Raw genomic sequence first — 17,017 nt, forward strand, 5'->3', positions numbered from 1 at the left:
GGCATTAAAAATATTTAAATATGTATTTCTTGCAAATACTCATCCATTCTTAGACCTTTCCCACCTCTCAGAGCACGTGCAATAGAAAATATTAATTTAGAGGGATTGTTCATTAAAAAAGAAAGCAATATTCAAGTTCTGCCGCAGTCTTGCATGGGTTTCTAAACCCTCCTGTAGACGCTCAAGGACTGAATCAGTTTTTATCTGAACATTTTCGGTAAATTGCTGCATTTATTTGAAGCTCAGCCTCCATGCGTCGCTGCAGCCGGACGCAGTAAACGCTTCCAGTAACCTGCTGCTCCAGCCATCAGACCTCATGTTGGGGATGATGTGGATCTGCTGCTCTAGAGGTGGTTTAGGATGATATGGATCTGTTGCTCTAGAGGAGGTTTAGGATGATATGGATCTGTTGCTCTAGAGGAGGTTTAGGATGATATGGATCTGTTGCTCTAGAGGAGGTTTAGGATGATATGGATCTGTTGCTCTAGAGGAGGTTTAGGATGATATGGATCTGTTGCTCTAGAGGAGGTTTAGGATGATATGGATCTGTTGCTCTAGAGGAGGTTTAGGATGATATGGATCTGTTGCTCTAGAGGAGGTTTAGGATGATATGGATCTGTTGCTCTAGAGGAGGTTTAGGATGATATGGATCTGTTGCTCTAGAGGAGGTTTAGGATGGTATGGATCTGTTGCTCTAGAGGAGGTTTAGGATGGTATGGATCTGTTGCTCTAGAGGAGGTTTAGGATGATGTGGATCTGCTGCTCTAGAGGAGGTTTAGGATGATGTGGATCTGCTGCTCTACAGGTGGTTTAGGATGATGTGGATCTGTTGCTCTAGAGGTGATTTAGGATGATATGGATCTGTTGCTCTCGAGGTGGTTTAGGATGATATGGATCTGTTGCTCTAGAGGAGGTTTAGGATGATATGGATCTGTTGCTCTAGAGGTTTAGGATGATATGGATCTGTTGCTCTAGAGGAGGTTTAGGATGGTATGGATCTGTTGCTCTAGAGGAGGTTTAGGATGATATGGATCTGTTGCTCTCGAGGTGGTTTAGGATGATATGGATCTGTTGCTCTGGAGGAGGTTTAGGATGGTATGGATCTGTTGCTCTAGATGTGGTTTAGGATGGTATGGATCTGTTGCTCTCGAGGAGGTTTAGGATGGTATGGATCTGTTGCTCTCGAGGAGGTTTAGGATGGTATGGATCTGTTGCTCTAGAGGAGGTTTAGGATGATATGGATCTGTTGCTCTAGAGGAGGTTTAGGATGATATGGATCTGTTGCTCTAGAGGAGGTTTAGGATGATATGGATCTGTTGCTCTAGAGGAGGTTTAGGATGATATGGATCTGTTGCTCTAGAGGAGGTTTAGGATGATATGGATCTGTTGCTCTAGAGGAGGTTTAGGATGATATGGATCTGTTGCTCTAGAGGAGGTTTAGGATGATATGGATCTGTTGCTCTAGAGGAGGTTTAGGATGATATGGATCTGTTGCTCTAGAGGAGGTTTAGGATGGTATGGATCTGTTGCTCTAGAGGAGGTTTAGGATGGTATGGATCTGTTGCTCTAGAGGAGGTTTAGGATGATGTGGATCTGCTGCTCTAGAGGAGGTTTAGGATGATGTGGATCTGCTGCTCTACAGGTGGTTTAGGATGATGTGGATCTGTTGCTCTAGAGGTGATTTAGGATGATATGGATCTGTTGCTCTCGAGGTGGTTTAGGATGATATGGATCTGTTGCTCTAGAGGAGGTTTAGGATGATATGGATCTGTTGCTCTAGAGGTTTAGGATGATATGGATCTGTTGCTCTAGAGGAGGTTTAGGATGGTATGGATCTGTTGCTCTAGAGGAGGTTTAGGATGATATGGATCTGTTGCTCTCGAGGTGGTTTAGGATGATATGGATCTGTTGCTCTGGAGGAGGTTTAGGATGGTATGGATCTGTTGCTCTAGATGTGGTTTAGGATGGTATGGATCTGTTGCTCTCGAGGAGGTTTAGGATGGTATGGATCTGTTGCTCTCGAGGAGGTTTAGGATGGTATGGATCTGTTGCTCTAGAGGAGGTTTAGGATGATATGGATCTGTTGCTCTAGAGGAGGTTTAGGATGATATGGATCTGTTGCTCTAGAGGAGGTTTAGGATGATATGGATCTGTTGCTCTAGAGGAGGTTTAGGATGATATGGATCTGTTGCTCTAGAGGAGGTTTAGGATGATATGGATCTGTTGCTCTCGAGGAGGTTTAGGATGATATGGATCTGTTGCTCTCGAGGAGGTTTAGGATGATATGGATCTGTTGCTCTAGAGGAGGTTTAGGATGATATGGATCTGTTGCTCTAGAGGAGGTTTAGGATGATATGGATCTGTTGCTCTAGAGGAGGTTTAGGATGATATGGATCTGTTGCTCTCGAGGAGGTTTAGGATGATATGGATCTGTTGCTCTAGAGGAGGTTTAGGATGGTATGGATCTGTTGCTCTCGAGGAGGTTTAGGATGATATGGATCTGTTGCTCTCGAGGAGGTTTAGGATGATATGGATCTGTTGCTCTAGAGGAGGTTTAGGATGATATGGATCTGTTGCTCTAGAGGAGGTTTAGGATGATATGGATCTGTTGCTCTAGAGGAGGTTTAGGATGATATGGATCTGTTGCTCTAGAGGAGGTTTAGGATGATATGGATCTGTTGCTCTAGAGGAGGTTTAGGATGATATGGATCTGTTGCTCTAGAGGAGGTTTAGGATGATATGGATCTACTCTAATTGGCTCTCACTGTCAAACTCTGCTGAGAGGGTTTTGAGGTACTTTTTTCCACCATCCTTGAAGTAGATTTGTCTGGTAGTTTCCAAGCATCGGTCGTGTTCATTCAGTGTCGTTTCTAAACTTCCATCTGTAGCTACAATTTAGGTGTTCGTGATAAAATAGAAAGCACTCAGGGAGAGAACTGCTGAGGCGGAGCCGCAGCTCCTCGCCAGAGTTACCTAGAACTCAGTCTTCACAGTAAACCATCAGCAAGTTCTTACATCATTTCTGATCTGATTGAAAACGGATGTAGTGGACCCATTAGGAGGAGTACAGTAATTTCCTGCTGCCACCTGGTGGGGCTCTGACTAATCTGCCTCATACCACACGCCACCCCCACTGAAAACATGACCTCCTGGGCAGAGATGCATCTGCACTTGCTTAGATGAGTAAGATTTTCCACACTGACATAAAAAAAACTCTCTCCCAGTTGTGTTGAAAACTCACCTTCTGTGTTTAAATGAAAACATCCGACTACAGGGTAAATGTATGCAAACGCTACCGTTGTGACATAGATTCCCACTCGACACACACAACTCTAAACTAACGACTGGCACAAGCTTCTGAAGGTGCTGCTGTGCTTGTCAGTCTGAATAAAAGTCGACTGCTATGATGGGAGTGCTTCACTGGGGATGTGCAGTATCAGTGCATGGGTCAACAGTATTGGTCAGGGTGTGGTTGGATACAAAAAAATATGAAGGAGAGATTTCAAGCCAGTGTTCATGAGCAGAAGTTGGATGTGTGCCAATCCCCCAAACCTCCGCCACTGAGGCGGTGGTGTCCTTGAGCAAGGCACTGATCCCGCAGCTACATGATAAGGTAAGTAAGACTGCTCAGTTGTGATGAATAGCAAGGTCTAAACCTTCCCGTGATGAACGCTGTCGCCCTCTCCTCCTGGGTTTCATCACGGCGTCGTAATGAAAGCACGCCTGAGGGCCTCCTCGGTGCAGTTCTTACGCTTCTCCACACAGGGTCACTGTGTCACACACGTTCACGGGCTCAGCCAGATGCCTCACAGGAGCTTCCGCCACCTTCAGAGACAAAATGTTACAGACTGATCAAGTCCCGTTATTTATTCATGTTGACCATCTGTCTCTCTTTGAAGTTACATGAACACTAATTAATCTCTGATGATATCCGTCTTCACCTGCTGCAGTTTTGCCTCCAACACTGGTGTGGTTTCTATTGAAGCGTCTGCTTTGTAGCGGAAACTCCTGTCTGCGCTCTTCCTCAGTGCTTTGGAGGCCTGTTGTTTGGCGCTCTCCTTCTCTGACACAGCTGTTAGGAGGAACAATACAGCGCCGTTAGCTGGGGATGTTAGCTCGTTCTCTTACACACCGCAAAAAGCCGTTTCATGTAGACAAATGAGGAGAACAGCACAGAAATCAATGCCAACCCGAACGTGAGCTTTTGTAGTGAATGCATTCACGCTTCAAAAAATGATAAAAAACAAAACAATACGGTCTTTATTTGTGAAGGTTCACTTGCAACAAAAACATGTCAGGACCATAAGCCTTTGCTGAAAACAGCTCACTTGTGACAATAATACAGAATCCAGGTCAACAGCCCTGCTGGCTGCTGGTGGAGGCAACCCGTGGAGAGGCTCACCTCTGGGTTGGCCTAGAAAAAAAACACATCATCCTTGGATAACGACGCTGTGAAGGAATGTGGGCTGATGGAACGTCTTCATAAATCTGACGGGGTAATATTTCACTTACTCAATTTATTCACATTTATTTACATTTTGTGAAACAGGTGTGAGCAAAGAAATGCCGACGCACCAATGCATGTACTGCTAATGTAGCTAACTGGCTAATTTGACTGTAGCTCAGCGCTCTAATTTCTGATCAAAGCTCAAAAAAACTGAGTGTGTTGAATTCTGTTACAATGCAACAACTTTACTACCTGTGTTAGCATGGTGGCTAAAGGGCTGATGATGCTTTTAACAGGGCACCAAGTTGCACACACCTTTGAATACAAATAGTAATTGAGTCTGGACATTGTTGGAAACAGTTGGGGTAATGCAAGTACCTCAAAAACATGGGTCTTCTTCTTTCTTTTTTTTTTACATATTAAGCCGAAATATTACATTATAACTTTTATGCTCCATGGTTAATATAAAATTATAGATTACAGAATGTGTGTGTGTGTGTGTGTGTGTACATGCCTGTCAGTGACAAGTGCAGGCCAGGTCTGAGCAGTTTCCATACTTTCAAGGTGGCCGATTCCTCATCCCCAGACGAGAGAGGTTTACTGCTAATAGGGTAGGTTTTACTGCCCTGCGTGCTCGAGGTTTCCGATGACCCTGCCCTCCGGATGGGAATGCGGCTCGTGTGAGGGTGCAGCTCACATCTGGACAGCCAACAGAGAGGTTAATAAGGTGGAGACGGCGAGGGAAACGTTCCCGATGGAGACAAAGATACGAATCAAGAACAGAGATAAACTCACTTGCTAAATTTCACAGAGGAGAGGATGTGTTCCGGCCCCACGTCTTTAGCCGTCTGTCACAGATGGAGATACACAGTCAGAGTTGATAAACCGGGGACACACTAGTGAATATGACAGAGTGAACTGGTTTCATGGTCGATGAAGAGTTTGGTCTCTGCGAGGTAAACTAACCTCTGTACGGCCCTTAGTGGGGTGATGAATGAGGGTTCGGCAGCCTCGCCCCACACGCCCAGTGCGCATGGGGAAAGGCAATCTGGACCAACCAGCAGAAGTGAGTCCACCAGCCTGAAAATCTGGGCAGCTGAGGCCTGCAAACCAGATGACGGGAACAAAGAGCATTTACATACATGCAGATTCATCTCTGGCCGCTGAGAGAGAGAGAGAGAGAGAGACCTCCTGATGACCAGAAGTTGCGCTCAACATCACAAAGAAAAACCGAGACGATAGAGACTGGAGGACACACACGCAGGAGTTGCTTCACAAAGAGATACAGTTTATTTCAGATGTTGGTAAAAGACAGCAGCACATTCAAGAGGGTGATAATCATTAGGGTGTTACACAGACAAACACTTCAGAAGTCTGCAAGAGAAGGTTAGCACCACATGAAGGAAACAGCACAATTATTAGGAGCCGTGTGACCTGGTGAAAATGTGACTACCAACACACTGCGCTTCCACCTGCAGTCTTTTTTTGTCACTCTGGATGAAGGTATATAGGCTTTAGGAGTCAAACAACCGGGTATAAAATTCACAGTGAAAAGTAGAACTGCAGTACACCCCCCACATTCTCCAGGGCATTGATATAAGAGTTTCACACACACGCACACACACACGCTATATTAACTGGAGTACTGGGTAATAGCTACAGTACATGTGTAGTTTTTACATCCCCAGAGAACTGGATAGCAATTGTCTTTCCAGAGATAGTTTTCACTCCCAGCAACTCAATCATCAGTTCACCTGGAGATGAAATTTCACTTATATGCCTTTGGGACTTTTTGCACAGTAATTACCAGCCATGTGACTCCAGTCATTTGGTCCAACTCTCAAAAAAGTCCCCAGTTATGTCCAGGCAAGTAGAGTCCTTGCTAGGGCAGGTCGAGTCACTCCCTACAGTCTAGTCTGCAGTTTCCAGTCGCTATGGAGAGAAAAGAGGGGTCCTTGTACCCGTCTAAGAATTACATTATTGCCTAATCACCAGATCCTAATCACCTGTTGAGAAGACATGAGAATTCAACCCAATTTGAGTTTTAACTACAGATATAAAGAGAAATAAATGTGTTCCAAAAAAAAAAAAACAACTAGAAATTATTCAGAGGCCACGCAACAGCCAGAAGTCTTCCAGGTAACCAACCTGATCCACGGAGACTTGATGCACCTCCAATACTGGCCAATATTCTCTTTGTGTGTGTATATATATATATATAGAACAGTTTTCTAAAAATACGCATCAACATACACATTTTTGAGAATGCGTCCTCAAATATGATTCAAATACCTGTAACAAATAAGGTGAACTGGAGGCAGAACATTTTACCGATTAACAATAATTAACTTTTCTAACCCACAATGACATCAGAGCAGCACTGGAGCAGCACGGACATCATCATTAAATCAAGACATTCTGCCATAGAAAAGAAAGTAAGATGCAGCTAACAGTTTCATCCTGTCAAAGACGCAACAAACAGACTTCAGGGTCCAGGATCTACAACCGGATCCAGAACGCCTCTGAGAGTTAACCACTCCTTCTTTGCAATGCTGCTGATCTTAAACCTTAAACTGTAATACAATCTGATCACAGCTCATTTGAGGAGAAACAGTCTCCAGCAGAACTAACAAGCGTTTCTTTTTTGGGGTTGGGGGGGGGGGGGGGGGGACGGGACAAAAATATGATTGACAGCCATCATACATCTATCCATCCAATCACGACACAGACACTAGACAATGTCGCACATTTCAATATTTTCAGCCTAATTTTTAAAACGAAGGTGCAAAAAAAACCAACCTGTCTGGTCTTGAGTCAATTGTGTGTCGTCACAAGTCATCAAATCTGCCTCGAGTCTGAGTCTCCCTGACTTCTGTCCACGTCTCTGGTAACCACGTACGTTCCTGTTGTCTAAGTATCTGCAGTCGTAGCTCTTTGTCACCAAAAGTCCTAAACAGGGAGTGAGGTGGGAGTCAGGTGCAGGAGACAGTGTTCTGGGCCTGTACACACAGAAAGCTCTATGGTGGAGCCAGCGAGGGCACGTTTCTTCAGCTCAAGGATGAAGCGCATGAGAAGGCAAGATGGATCACCTACTACTGTAGATCCCAATATAACTGAGGTGATCTGGCAAAAGAAGAGATCTACGGTTTCAAAGAGATACCAGAGCAAGGCACACCATAAGTAACAAGTCCTACAGAACGTGAACAGACACAGACACAAGCAAGGCGAGGCCAGATACTCTCAACCCTCTGCTTTATGGTGACGCTCAGAAACCTGCCCCGGTCCCAACGCTCATACCTGCAACTGAAATCTCTGCTCCTAAAACATGCCAGCCACATGGAAGACAGCACACAAGAACTAAATTACAGACTAATTAGTGTAATTCCACAGTTTATCTCTGAAGCGTACACATAGACGAGTTTAGTAGCCATCTCTGCTAACCACAAATATCTCAAGACGGAGCAATGACGGCCTGCTGGAAAACCCAGCTGACACGAGGAGAGACGCCCACAATGAAGAACACAACCAGCAGCATTAACGAAGAAGTAGCTGCTTTCTTCATCACATGGATGAAATTTGCTATGACATTTTTAAACCTCATTTATACCAAAAACACCAAGGACACTGTAAACCCCCGCCACCTCTGACTGTTGGGACATCAACCCAAACTAATGGCTGTAATATTTTATTGACGAAGCTCGATTATATGTGGCTTCAGCTTCTTAACCAGGCTCTTAAGTTTCCCCTGAATCCTCCAGAGCTGTGCAATATTTTCAATACAGTCATACATGGCCATTTTTTTCCCACAACGCTGTGTCGCTGTTGTTCTGCGACATAGTGACCCCTGTATGTGTCATGGCAGCTATGTTTAGATCAGTAACAGTTGCAACACTGCAACCCTACAAAAGTCATTCTAATAAATTGTAATAGAAATTCTGAATGAACCCATATTTACTGTAATGTACTTACTTTAGACAACCAATACATCAGGTTGTATTTTTCATCTCTATCGTGAGGTCCGTACCAGTACCCACCCAGTAACGCACTGGTTTCACCTCCCATGATGGCTTCGAGCCCAGGGTGGTCTGCAGGGTTTTTGGCATTAGAAAACTCTGAACACCATAATGTCAAGACCAAGATGGGGCCGACACCGGAATGTTATAGGTCTAATAACTACGATCACAAACATCCATTACTGACTGGAGATGAAGGAGAAAACACATCACTCCTTTGAGAGGGAGTGTCGGTCACGTGGAATGAAATGTTGAGAGTTCCGTCCTACTCTGAACGAACTCCAAATAGGATCATCTTAATACACGACTTTGCAATTTACATATAAACATCAATAAATTAAAAAAAAGATACATAGAGAAAAGAAACTAAACATGAAAAGGTGCTTGAAAGATTGCATTGCTGAAAAATAAAACTACCAACTCTCAGAGTTTAAGTGCAACACAGCAAATGTAAAAGCGTTTCTTTCATGGATGAATGTGCGAGAAGCCACGCAGCCCTGGTGATTCACACAGCTACATGGCGACTCCTCTTAGCTTATTACTTGTATACAGACTGGAAAGGAAACTTGCTCTGAATGTAATCTGATAGTATTACTGTGTAAAGTACATCCTGCAAATTCAACAGGGCAATTATGTAGCCAAGCATCATGAACTCACACACTAACTAGCCTGCTTCGTAAAAAAAATAAAAATAAAAAAAATGCCCTCATGATCGCCGCCACAGGATGTTTTTATCCGCTGCTTGAGTAAAGTTTGGGAGTCAAAGCACATTTCAGTCATAGTTGCACTGTAAAGTCTAGTGTTTAGCCTACGGCGCTAGTAGATACACGTAACTACAGATATGTGCAGTGGAAACACAATAATTGAGGAACACCTAGGAGAGCTAGCACCAATGAGACACACAGTCATGTTTCCATCACTTCAGAGGACATCAGAGACTCAGCAGCTTCCTACCGGTCTCACCCCAGCCTCACACAGGTTCTCCCGCCTGAAATATTAGGGATGCACGACACGTCAGCATTCACAGCGGCATCAGCAGATATCAGTCATTTTTTAATACATCGGTCTGTTGAGCAAAAAACTTTCTCTTCTTCTTTGCTCAACAGTGAGGTATAAATGTGATTTATGGGTGTTTCTTAAACTTTTGGAATGTTTTGGAAATAAAATCTTACTTTTTTCATATTCACATCGTATGCATGCATTTTTCAGTATGTACAAAGTGTGTGTGTCATATAAACTCGTTTTGATCATATTGATTTATCCCTAGTACACGCAATAATATGTCAAGTCCACTACAGAATGACGATCTCTGCAATTAGGTGGGAGAAAATGGGTATCGGTGTACCGGCCAAGTCAGTTATGAAACACTGGCATGTTGGGACATCCGCAAAAGATCAAATATCGTGCATCCCAATAAAATGTGATTTTATGATGACTTTTGTCCTCAAAGGGGAGGTTAATCCTAACAACATGACTCTCTCTGTATAGATTCATGTCCCCACAACAAAAGTAGCATTCTCTCTCTTTCTCTCTCTCTCACACACACACACACACACACACACACACACACCCCCCAATAGTGAGAGGATACCAGGCAGGTGCAGGTTTCTGTGGAGGCAGTCTCTTGATACAACTCACAAACCTCTGTGTCTGTAACTCCAGAGTTCACTCTCACTAAACCCGCCACCACACACACATATCTCCAAGCCAGCAGAAGAAAAGGCAAGGCTCAGTCCTGGGTGGGCCCAGTAGGGGTGTTGGTGGCTGGTGGAAGCCCCTGAAGAAGCAGGGGGCTCAGCTTGGAGAGCAGCACGGGGCGGGGCAGTGCCTGCAGGGAGGGGAGCAAGGTGGAGAGGCTGGGGGGCTGGAGGGAGTACAGACCTGTCATACTGACGGAGGCTGGGAGAGGGCAGGAGCCTGCTGCACACACAGAGGAAGACGAGGAGGAGGATGAGGAAGGGGGAGAGAGTGGAGGGTGGGCGGGTGTGTGGCTGTTGCCAGGGGACCGTAGGATTGAGCGGTGGTGGGGGGGGCGTCGCTTCTCCTGAGGTTTAGAGTCTACAGAGAGAGACACACATGCGTACCAGCTCAGAGACATGCAGGACTCGTGGACACAAGAAAACACGAGAGTGACGCAGGGACGAGGTATTTTTGTAGGTCAACCCCCACAGTAGCATCTCCAAGTGTTCCCTCAACTAACAGCTGATGAGATTTTTACAATGGGTGTAAAAATAAGCTCCCTGGCAAACAAAAAGGATTGAGATGTGCATGTTTTGTTCAGCAAGATAAGCGCCACCATTTTTATGATGTTCTGAAGCAAAGATGTAATTGCTCCACGTAAAAAGCTAAAATTAGGCAATAAACAAACTACACCACTGACAAATGACTCCAACGTCACCACGGCGAGCTCTGAACTTCCTTTTTTGATGTGGCTTCATGATGGTTAATGTCTACGACAAACTCTGTAGTCCTGTTTTTAAGACACGTAAAATGCTTTGAAATCCACGAGTGCAACATTGACTGACGTGTTTCATACCATTGAACAAAACCTCCAAAGCTCTTAAGGCGGTGTTAACCACAGACCTGACTTGAGGTCTTCTAACAAAACAAATTTAAAAAATCCCACTAACTTGAGGATGTGGGAACTGGATAATCAACAACATTAACTTGTTTCTAGGTTTTAGGCTTCATTCTTGCGCCACTCCCGTTAGTACCTGTCGGCGTACACTTTGAGGACTGGTAGGAAAAATGATGAAGGAGCTAAAACACACGCAGCGGGGGCCAGGCTGAGGTCATGCAGGGGGCATGCGTACTACCAGGCGTGCGGGTTGTAGCTGTTTCTGGAAAATCATGCCAATCCCAAACTTGGATGATTTTCCATCACCACCCCAGTGAAGCAGACACAGGCATTGACACATAGACCCAGCAAACAGCCTCCGTGATACTGATGGGATATCGACCGAGAAAAAAGAAGAGCAGCACAACAACTAAGGAGAGGAGAGGCTGAAAAACACAGGAAGTGGACCGAGAGCTCAACTTACCCCTGACTGGCCCCAGAGACTTGTTGCTGCCACGTCCGCCAGTGTGCGTGCTGTTGTGCTGTGTGTGAGTTCGGGGTGGGGGGCAGCCGAAGGTGAAGCTTGGGGAGCTGTGCATCTTAGGGGAGGGTGTCTGGCTGCTGCTACTTTGGCTGTTGCAGCGAACACGACTGAAGGTGTTCTCTGACGCCGAGCCAGTCAGGCAGCTGCCCGCAAAACAGCAGTAAACACACAGAGCACGTTCAAATGTCAAATATGAAAATTGATCCATTTTTATTGAAACTTATAGATTTCTCTTCAAGCTCACTTGTTGAAGCTCTTGGGGGGTGAAGCCTTGCTGCCATTGTGGTGTATTCTTGGTGGAGGGTGTGCGTGGATGTGTGTGTTCAGGCCTTTGGTGTTGCGGACGTGCTTGAGGATCCAAGCTCGGAGGTTGGTGAGGCAGCTGTGCTCGGACAGCACCAGGCGGGGCCAGGGGTTACACTCGGCCATGTCCAGGGCTGAGATGGCCACGGCACGTCCCACCTGACATACAATTCAGCTTTTCTGGTAAATTTAGGTTGCACGAAAGTTTCTGCAGTTATCAAATATTTAAAAAACACACACGCAATAAGAAAGTTTGTGATATGTGGTGAGTGTCATGTTTCCCTCCCTGACAATCCTGAACAAAAGCATCACATTTCTGTCTGACTGAGGAGGAATACCACGTCCTACCTGTTCAAATATTTCTGGAGTGTATTTAGGAGGGAATGACGGAGGGGGAGGGGGTGTCGCCCGTCCATTGTCATGGCAAGCCGGTGGGATGGTGTTCATTGCCTTTCCTGTGTTGTAGTTGCACTCTAAGGTGTAGCTAAGGAGCCAATAACAGAGATGCAGTTAATGACAGCTTGATTGAGAATCTAGACAATTCATGACTCAAGACTGGGACGCTTCCACTTAAGAATGAACCGAGAAATTCAGTTATGAATCCTTAAAACATTCTTGATCTGCCACGTCCTTTGTTACGTGACTACACTGACCAGGACCTGTTGAGGTATCACGTCTGACCTGTGAAGCAGCCCTATGGCCTTGTGAATGGCCACCCGGCCGCTGCCTTCTTTGGACTGGCCGTCTCTCTTGTCCCTGGCGTACATGTTTTTCTCAGAGAAGTTACAGCCCGGGAAATCAAAGTGGGCAGAGTTCACCGCGATCAGCCTTGGGTAAAGCATGTTCTCTACCTGCAGACACAGGGAACCATAGCTTTAGCACCATATCCACTGGAACTGCCAAACAATAACTAACAATCCTCATTACAATCTTAAGATATCAGCTGATATTTGATGCTTTTTCATAATGCGTTAACGTCACTGACAGCTTGAGGCAAACGGAGGACGTGTGAACTCACCTGCTGGCTCTCATCAGGAAGGCTATTTCCATACATGAAGCATCCACGTTTTGAAGCGTGGCCATGCAAGTCCACATAGTACGCCACGCCGCCCTCCTGGGATGGAATCATTTCCTCTTCCTTCACCTGTTGGACAGGTACCTGTTCCGTAACAGCAGCAACAGTCTCCGAGGAGCTCGATGAGCTGTTGTGGTCTTCCTTCCCCATCTCTGAGGTAACCCAGACGTTTTCCTCCATCACCATGGGAACCTCCGGCTGAGCTGCATTTGCATCCTTCTCTGTGTTTCGTTGGTTTAGGCTGACTTCAAGGGCAGTGAGGGGAGGGGAGAGAAGCTGATTGGCAGACTTGGTGTTGAGGGGAGGGGCCTGTGTGTGTGGAGGGCTGTTAGAGAGAGTACTGGACTGGGTATTGTGCAGGCGGTTGTGTTTGTGGTGGTAAAGCAACAGTGTTTTGGCTGCATAGATGGAGGGGTGCAGCTCGGGGCTCGGGTTCAGGTATTGTCTGTTCAGGTTCACACCCCTGGAGTCGGTCCTGCAAGATAAATACACCAAAACAGCCTTTAAGACTGACAAAGCACAGCACAAATGTTTCTTCACTCTCAAGGACACACAGTACTGCAGGCTATAAATGAAGAAATCTCTCTATGTCTGCTTGTGACTTGATTAAGTCAACAAGCAAGAAAACACCTACATCGATTTCATTAAACCACAGTGCCAAGGTGAAAATATACGAACGGAACATTTAAGTTGGCGCACATGTGAATGCGTTCTCACCTGTAGTGCCCGCGGACCACCCCATCCGGGTTGAGCATAGGAATGAGCTTGAACACGAACATGTTACGAAGCGCATGGGCACGTGGGTCATCTTTTCTCAGGATGAAGTTGAGAAAACCGTTGAACACAAAAGAGGAGGGAGTTTCCCCGGGGTGCACCCGGCTGCTGAGGAAGAACACCTGCAGAGACACAAAGTACATTCAGCCTAGGCCTTAGATCCGGTTGTAAAAAGCCTCTAAAAGTGGCTCATTACTGGGAAAATGCTCAATTGTGTGGTTCTCCATAGATACCCTTTTGTTGGAGAAGCGGTGAGGTCTTGGCGTGTTGGTGTCAGGGAACAGCTTTGGCAGGCGAGGTTCTCTCTCCTCTTGCATCCCGATGCAGTTTGTCACAGTGAGCAGGTCCACTCTGTTGCCATCTAGAGAGTGGCACAGCAACTCTCTATGGTAGTACACACTGTCTGGTGTGCTGGCAGTGACAACAGAGGATGGCCATTGTGAGTACAGGGAGGTGGAAATTGTAGAAAAGAGAAAACACACAAACACACAGCTACACAAGGTGATTCCCCTCACAGGACAACATGGGTTGAGTGTTGAAAAGCATGCGTGGCTTCTTTTACCTGCTTGGAGTGAGCTGAGCAGCATTGGGGTGGCTCTCGTCAAACTGCTTCAGCAACTCCTGGCACTCAAGGTATGAGAAGGGGTAGCAGAATGAGAAGTAGGTGGTTGACCCTCGCACCTCCAACAGCCGGTGAGTGAATGACAGGATGAACTGGTTATCTATAATCTGGACAGCAACAGAATACAGGATATATTCTCAGCCTGATTTGGATTCTATTCCCCCGAGTCCTCTACTTCTGCACACAGCGTTTTTACCTCAGATGTGGGTCTGTCCCGGATTCTTTCCCACCTATTTTTGCCAGGTAGGGTGCGTACGAGAGGAGCCATGCCTTGGCTGTAGAGCTTCCTCTGGTTGTTCATGTTCATTACATTGATCTTGAGTAGTTTTCCAGGTGCTGCACCACGCACGCTGAAGTAAAACCATGATCTGAAACAGGATTCAGGATAACAAATGTAGCTTAATGCAAACAGCACGACTGGTAATTACACAACTCTCTGACTGAGTGTTGCACATGGAGTCCTCTTATGTTAACATCATGGCAGGAAAGTAGACATCAAATCACCTGTTCCCATTCTCATGTTCTGTGCCAGCGCAGTCTGGCTGTGTCCATACATTGAATTCATAGTCGGGGGTAATGTTTGACCCGGACGGAACACACCCGCTGGAACCCGCATCAGCAGTCGGGCTGGAGTTTCCCTTCTCTACTTTCTCCACACGAGCCAAATTCCCAGAGTCAAACTTGGAGCTGAACACAATGTTACCAAAGCGAGCCTCCATCCTGCTTCTCTGCTCTTCCCTCAGGTCCTTCGTTATAAAGTCAGCGGTGAGACAGACAACCTGCTGTGAAATCATACAAACACATTCAAACTAAATATAACATGAGAAAGGTGAAGTGAGAGGAAGACACTTCAAGACTGATCACAGCACAAATTTTCCACAACACGAATGTTTCGCCTTGTAGTTTGAACCTATCCTGAGGTCGACAGACGAAATGGTTTCAAACTATGGAAGGAGAAGATGTATATCTACCTGGAATTCACTTTTCCTCATATCATTATTTCTAACATTTAGCTAATCCAGCACAAAAAAAAAAAATGGAGGGGAGGGTGGAGAACTGCTGAACTTAAACATGTATCACATAAATGTTGACACAGGCACCAAGCCTAGGAGTGGCAAACGGCACCTAGCCAGCATCGCCTCCGTTTTTTTTTCGCCCAGAAGAACTTGATTACTGACATCTTTAGAGCACACCAATGCGTTCATCAACTGAACAAAGACAAAAATATTTGAAATAAAACTGGCATTGTCACTCTTTTCAAGTCGCTGCGCTCTGTTAATCGTTTTCTCTCAGGTAACATAACATTCAGCAGCACCAAAACCCTTTAAATCGTCTGCCTGAAGAATGAAAAAGAAAAAATGCTGAAATGGAAAGTAAGAGGAGCGCTACAACAGCTCCCAGCAGCCACACTGATGAGGCTGCCTGCAGACATTTATGTAAATCTGACTTGTGTGTCCAGGCCCATGAAGATTATCTAAAAATGCCCAATAATCATCCTAACAACAAACAGATTGCTTGCTCTTCCTCTGAAGAAAACGCCACGGTTCACGGGAGAATAGACAGAATGTGGCAGAAATCCTTGGGAGGCAAACTGCCCCCACCAGAAGTCTAATGATGACACACCAGTTTTTCAAAAACATTTTCAGAACAAAATTACATCTTTGATGTGATTAAACTCACATTTTTGACAAGTCTAAACCCTGAAGCCGAGGTGATGATTCAGACTATTACATCCAGTACTGGCAAAAACCAAAAATTCCAACTGATTTTCTGGCCTGTGATGCAGGGAAGAAAGGATGCAAGTGAACAAATAACAGCGCCAACCTCAGGCCATTGAACAAAATACAACCAATTTATGACTTAACTACGATTTTTTTTTTTCACCAAATGACACCTGTAAATTGATAGCTAACAATTTATGGCCTGTCTAGCCAAATACGTTTCATGCTAAGTGGTTAAGACTTACCAGATCATGTTTGCGTTCCTGTCCAGCAGGACACAACAATGGCAGCTATTTGTTTCCAGTAACGGTGCAATAACACCAGCTGACCGAGGGAAAACAGCTAAAGACGGGGCTGCCGATGCCACAGCCCCGCTTGAGATATGTTTTCTTTTTTCTTTATCAAAGTAAACACTAGCAACAAGAGCGACGTTTATCAAAAATGTGCACCCGCGCTGGCTGTAGTGTCAATGACATTCACGTAATGTTGACACCAGCAGACGTTACTGAGCAACGAATGCTAACTTGGCTAACGTTCCACAACTAGCTAACGACAGTCTTTCCGATGCATAAGCGGAGCGTTGGCGTTACACAGCGGACGTGTTTTAGCTTCAGAAAGCCGAATTATCCGCATTACGAGGCCATTTTCGATCGATGTCCTCCCCCTTTTTTGTTGTTTTCACCTTCCTTCTCAGCCCCTCAATTCATTGCTCAGTATGCTGCGTTCAGGGTGCTCTGTAAAAATGGCCACTCACTAGAAACGTCCTCGATGATGCATTTACGTCTCCAGCGGCCCAGTGCTTTTTGTTTTATTTTAGACAGCACAAGGATTTTGGCGCAGAGACAGGCCGTAAATGTCATTCACTGATATTATCATATCATGCGGTTTATGAAGACATTACTCGTCAAATAATTTTGATGACCACAGTGTTTTGGATTCACTGTAGTGGAAAACACAACCA

The 17,017-nt window shown here is 45.4% G+C and overlaps 1 protein-coding gene across 1 annotated transcript; it reads right to left on the reverse strand.

The window, feature by feature from the left end:
- Positions 1-2,576: 2,576 nt before the first annotated feature.
- On the reverse strand, positions 2,577-16,790 carry agbl5 (AGBL carboxypeptidase 5). Its single transcript, XM_086189760.1, has 17 exons — positions 16,302-16,790; positions 14,840-15,117; positions 14,532-14,703; positions 14,276-14,442; positions 13,947-14,124; positions 13,657-13,835; positions 12,883-13,414; positions 12,546-12,715; positions 12,213-12,348; positions 11,806-12,023; positions 11,502-11,704; positions 10,342-10,518; positions 5,414-5,550; positions 5,243-5,295; positions 4,962-5,146; positions 3,942-4,072; positions 2,577-3,825 (listed from the first exon to the last, which is right to left on the reverse strand). The coding sequence occupies exons 2-17, from the start codon at positions 15,052-15,054 to the stop codon at positions 3,748-3,750; spliced, it is 2,931 nt and encodes a 976-aa protein (XP_086045886.1). The 5' UTR covers positions 15,055-15,117; positions 16,302-16,790; the 3' UTR covers positions 2,577-3,747.
- Between the last annotated feature and the right edge of the window lie 227 nt (positions 16,791-17,017).

This window comes from Aulostomus chinensis, chromosome 20 (genome assembly GCF_037954235.1).
Source record: "Aulostomus chinensis isolate RoL2024-O1b breed Wild chromosome 20, RoL_Achi_v1.0, whole genome shotgun sequence".
Lineage (NCBI taxonomy): Eukaryota > Metazoa > Chordata > Actinopteri > Syngnathiformes > Aulostomidae > Aulostomus > Aulostomus chinensis.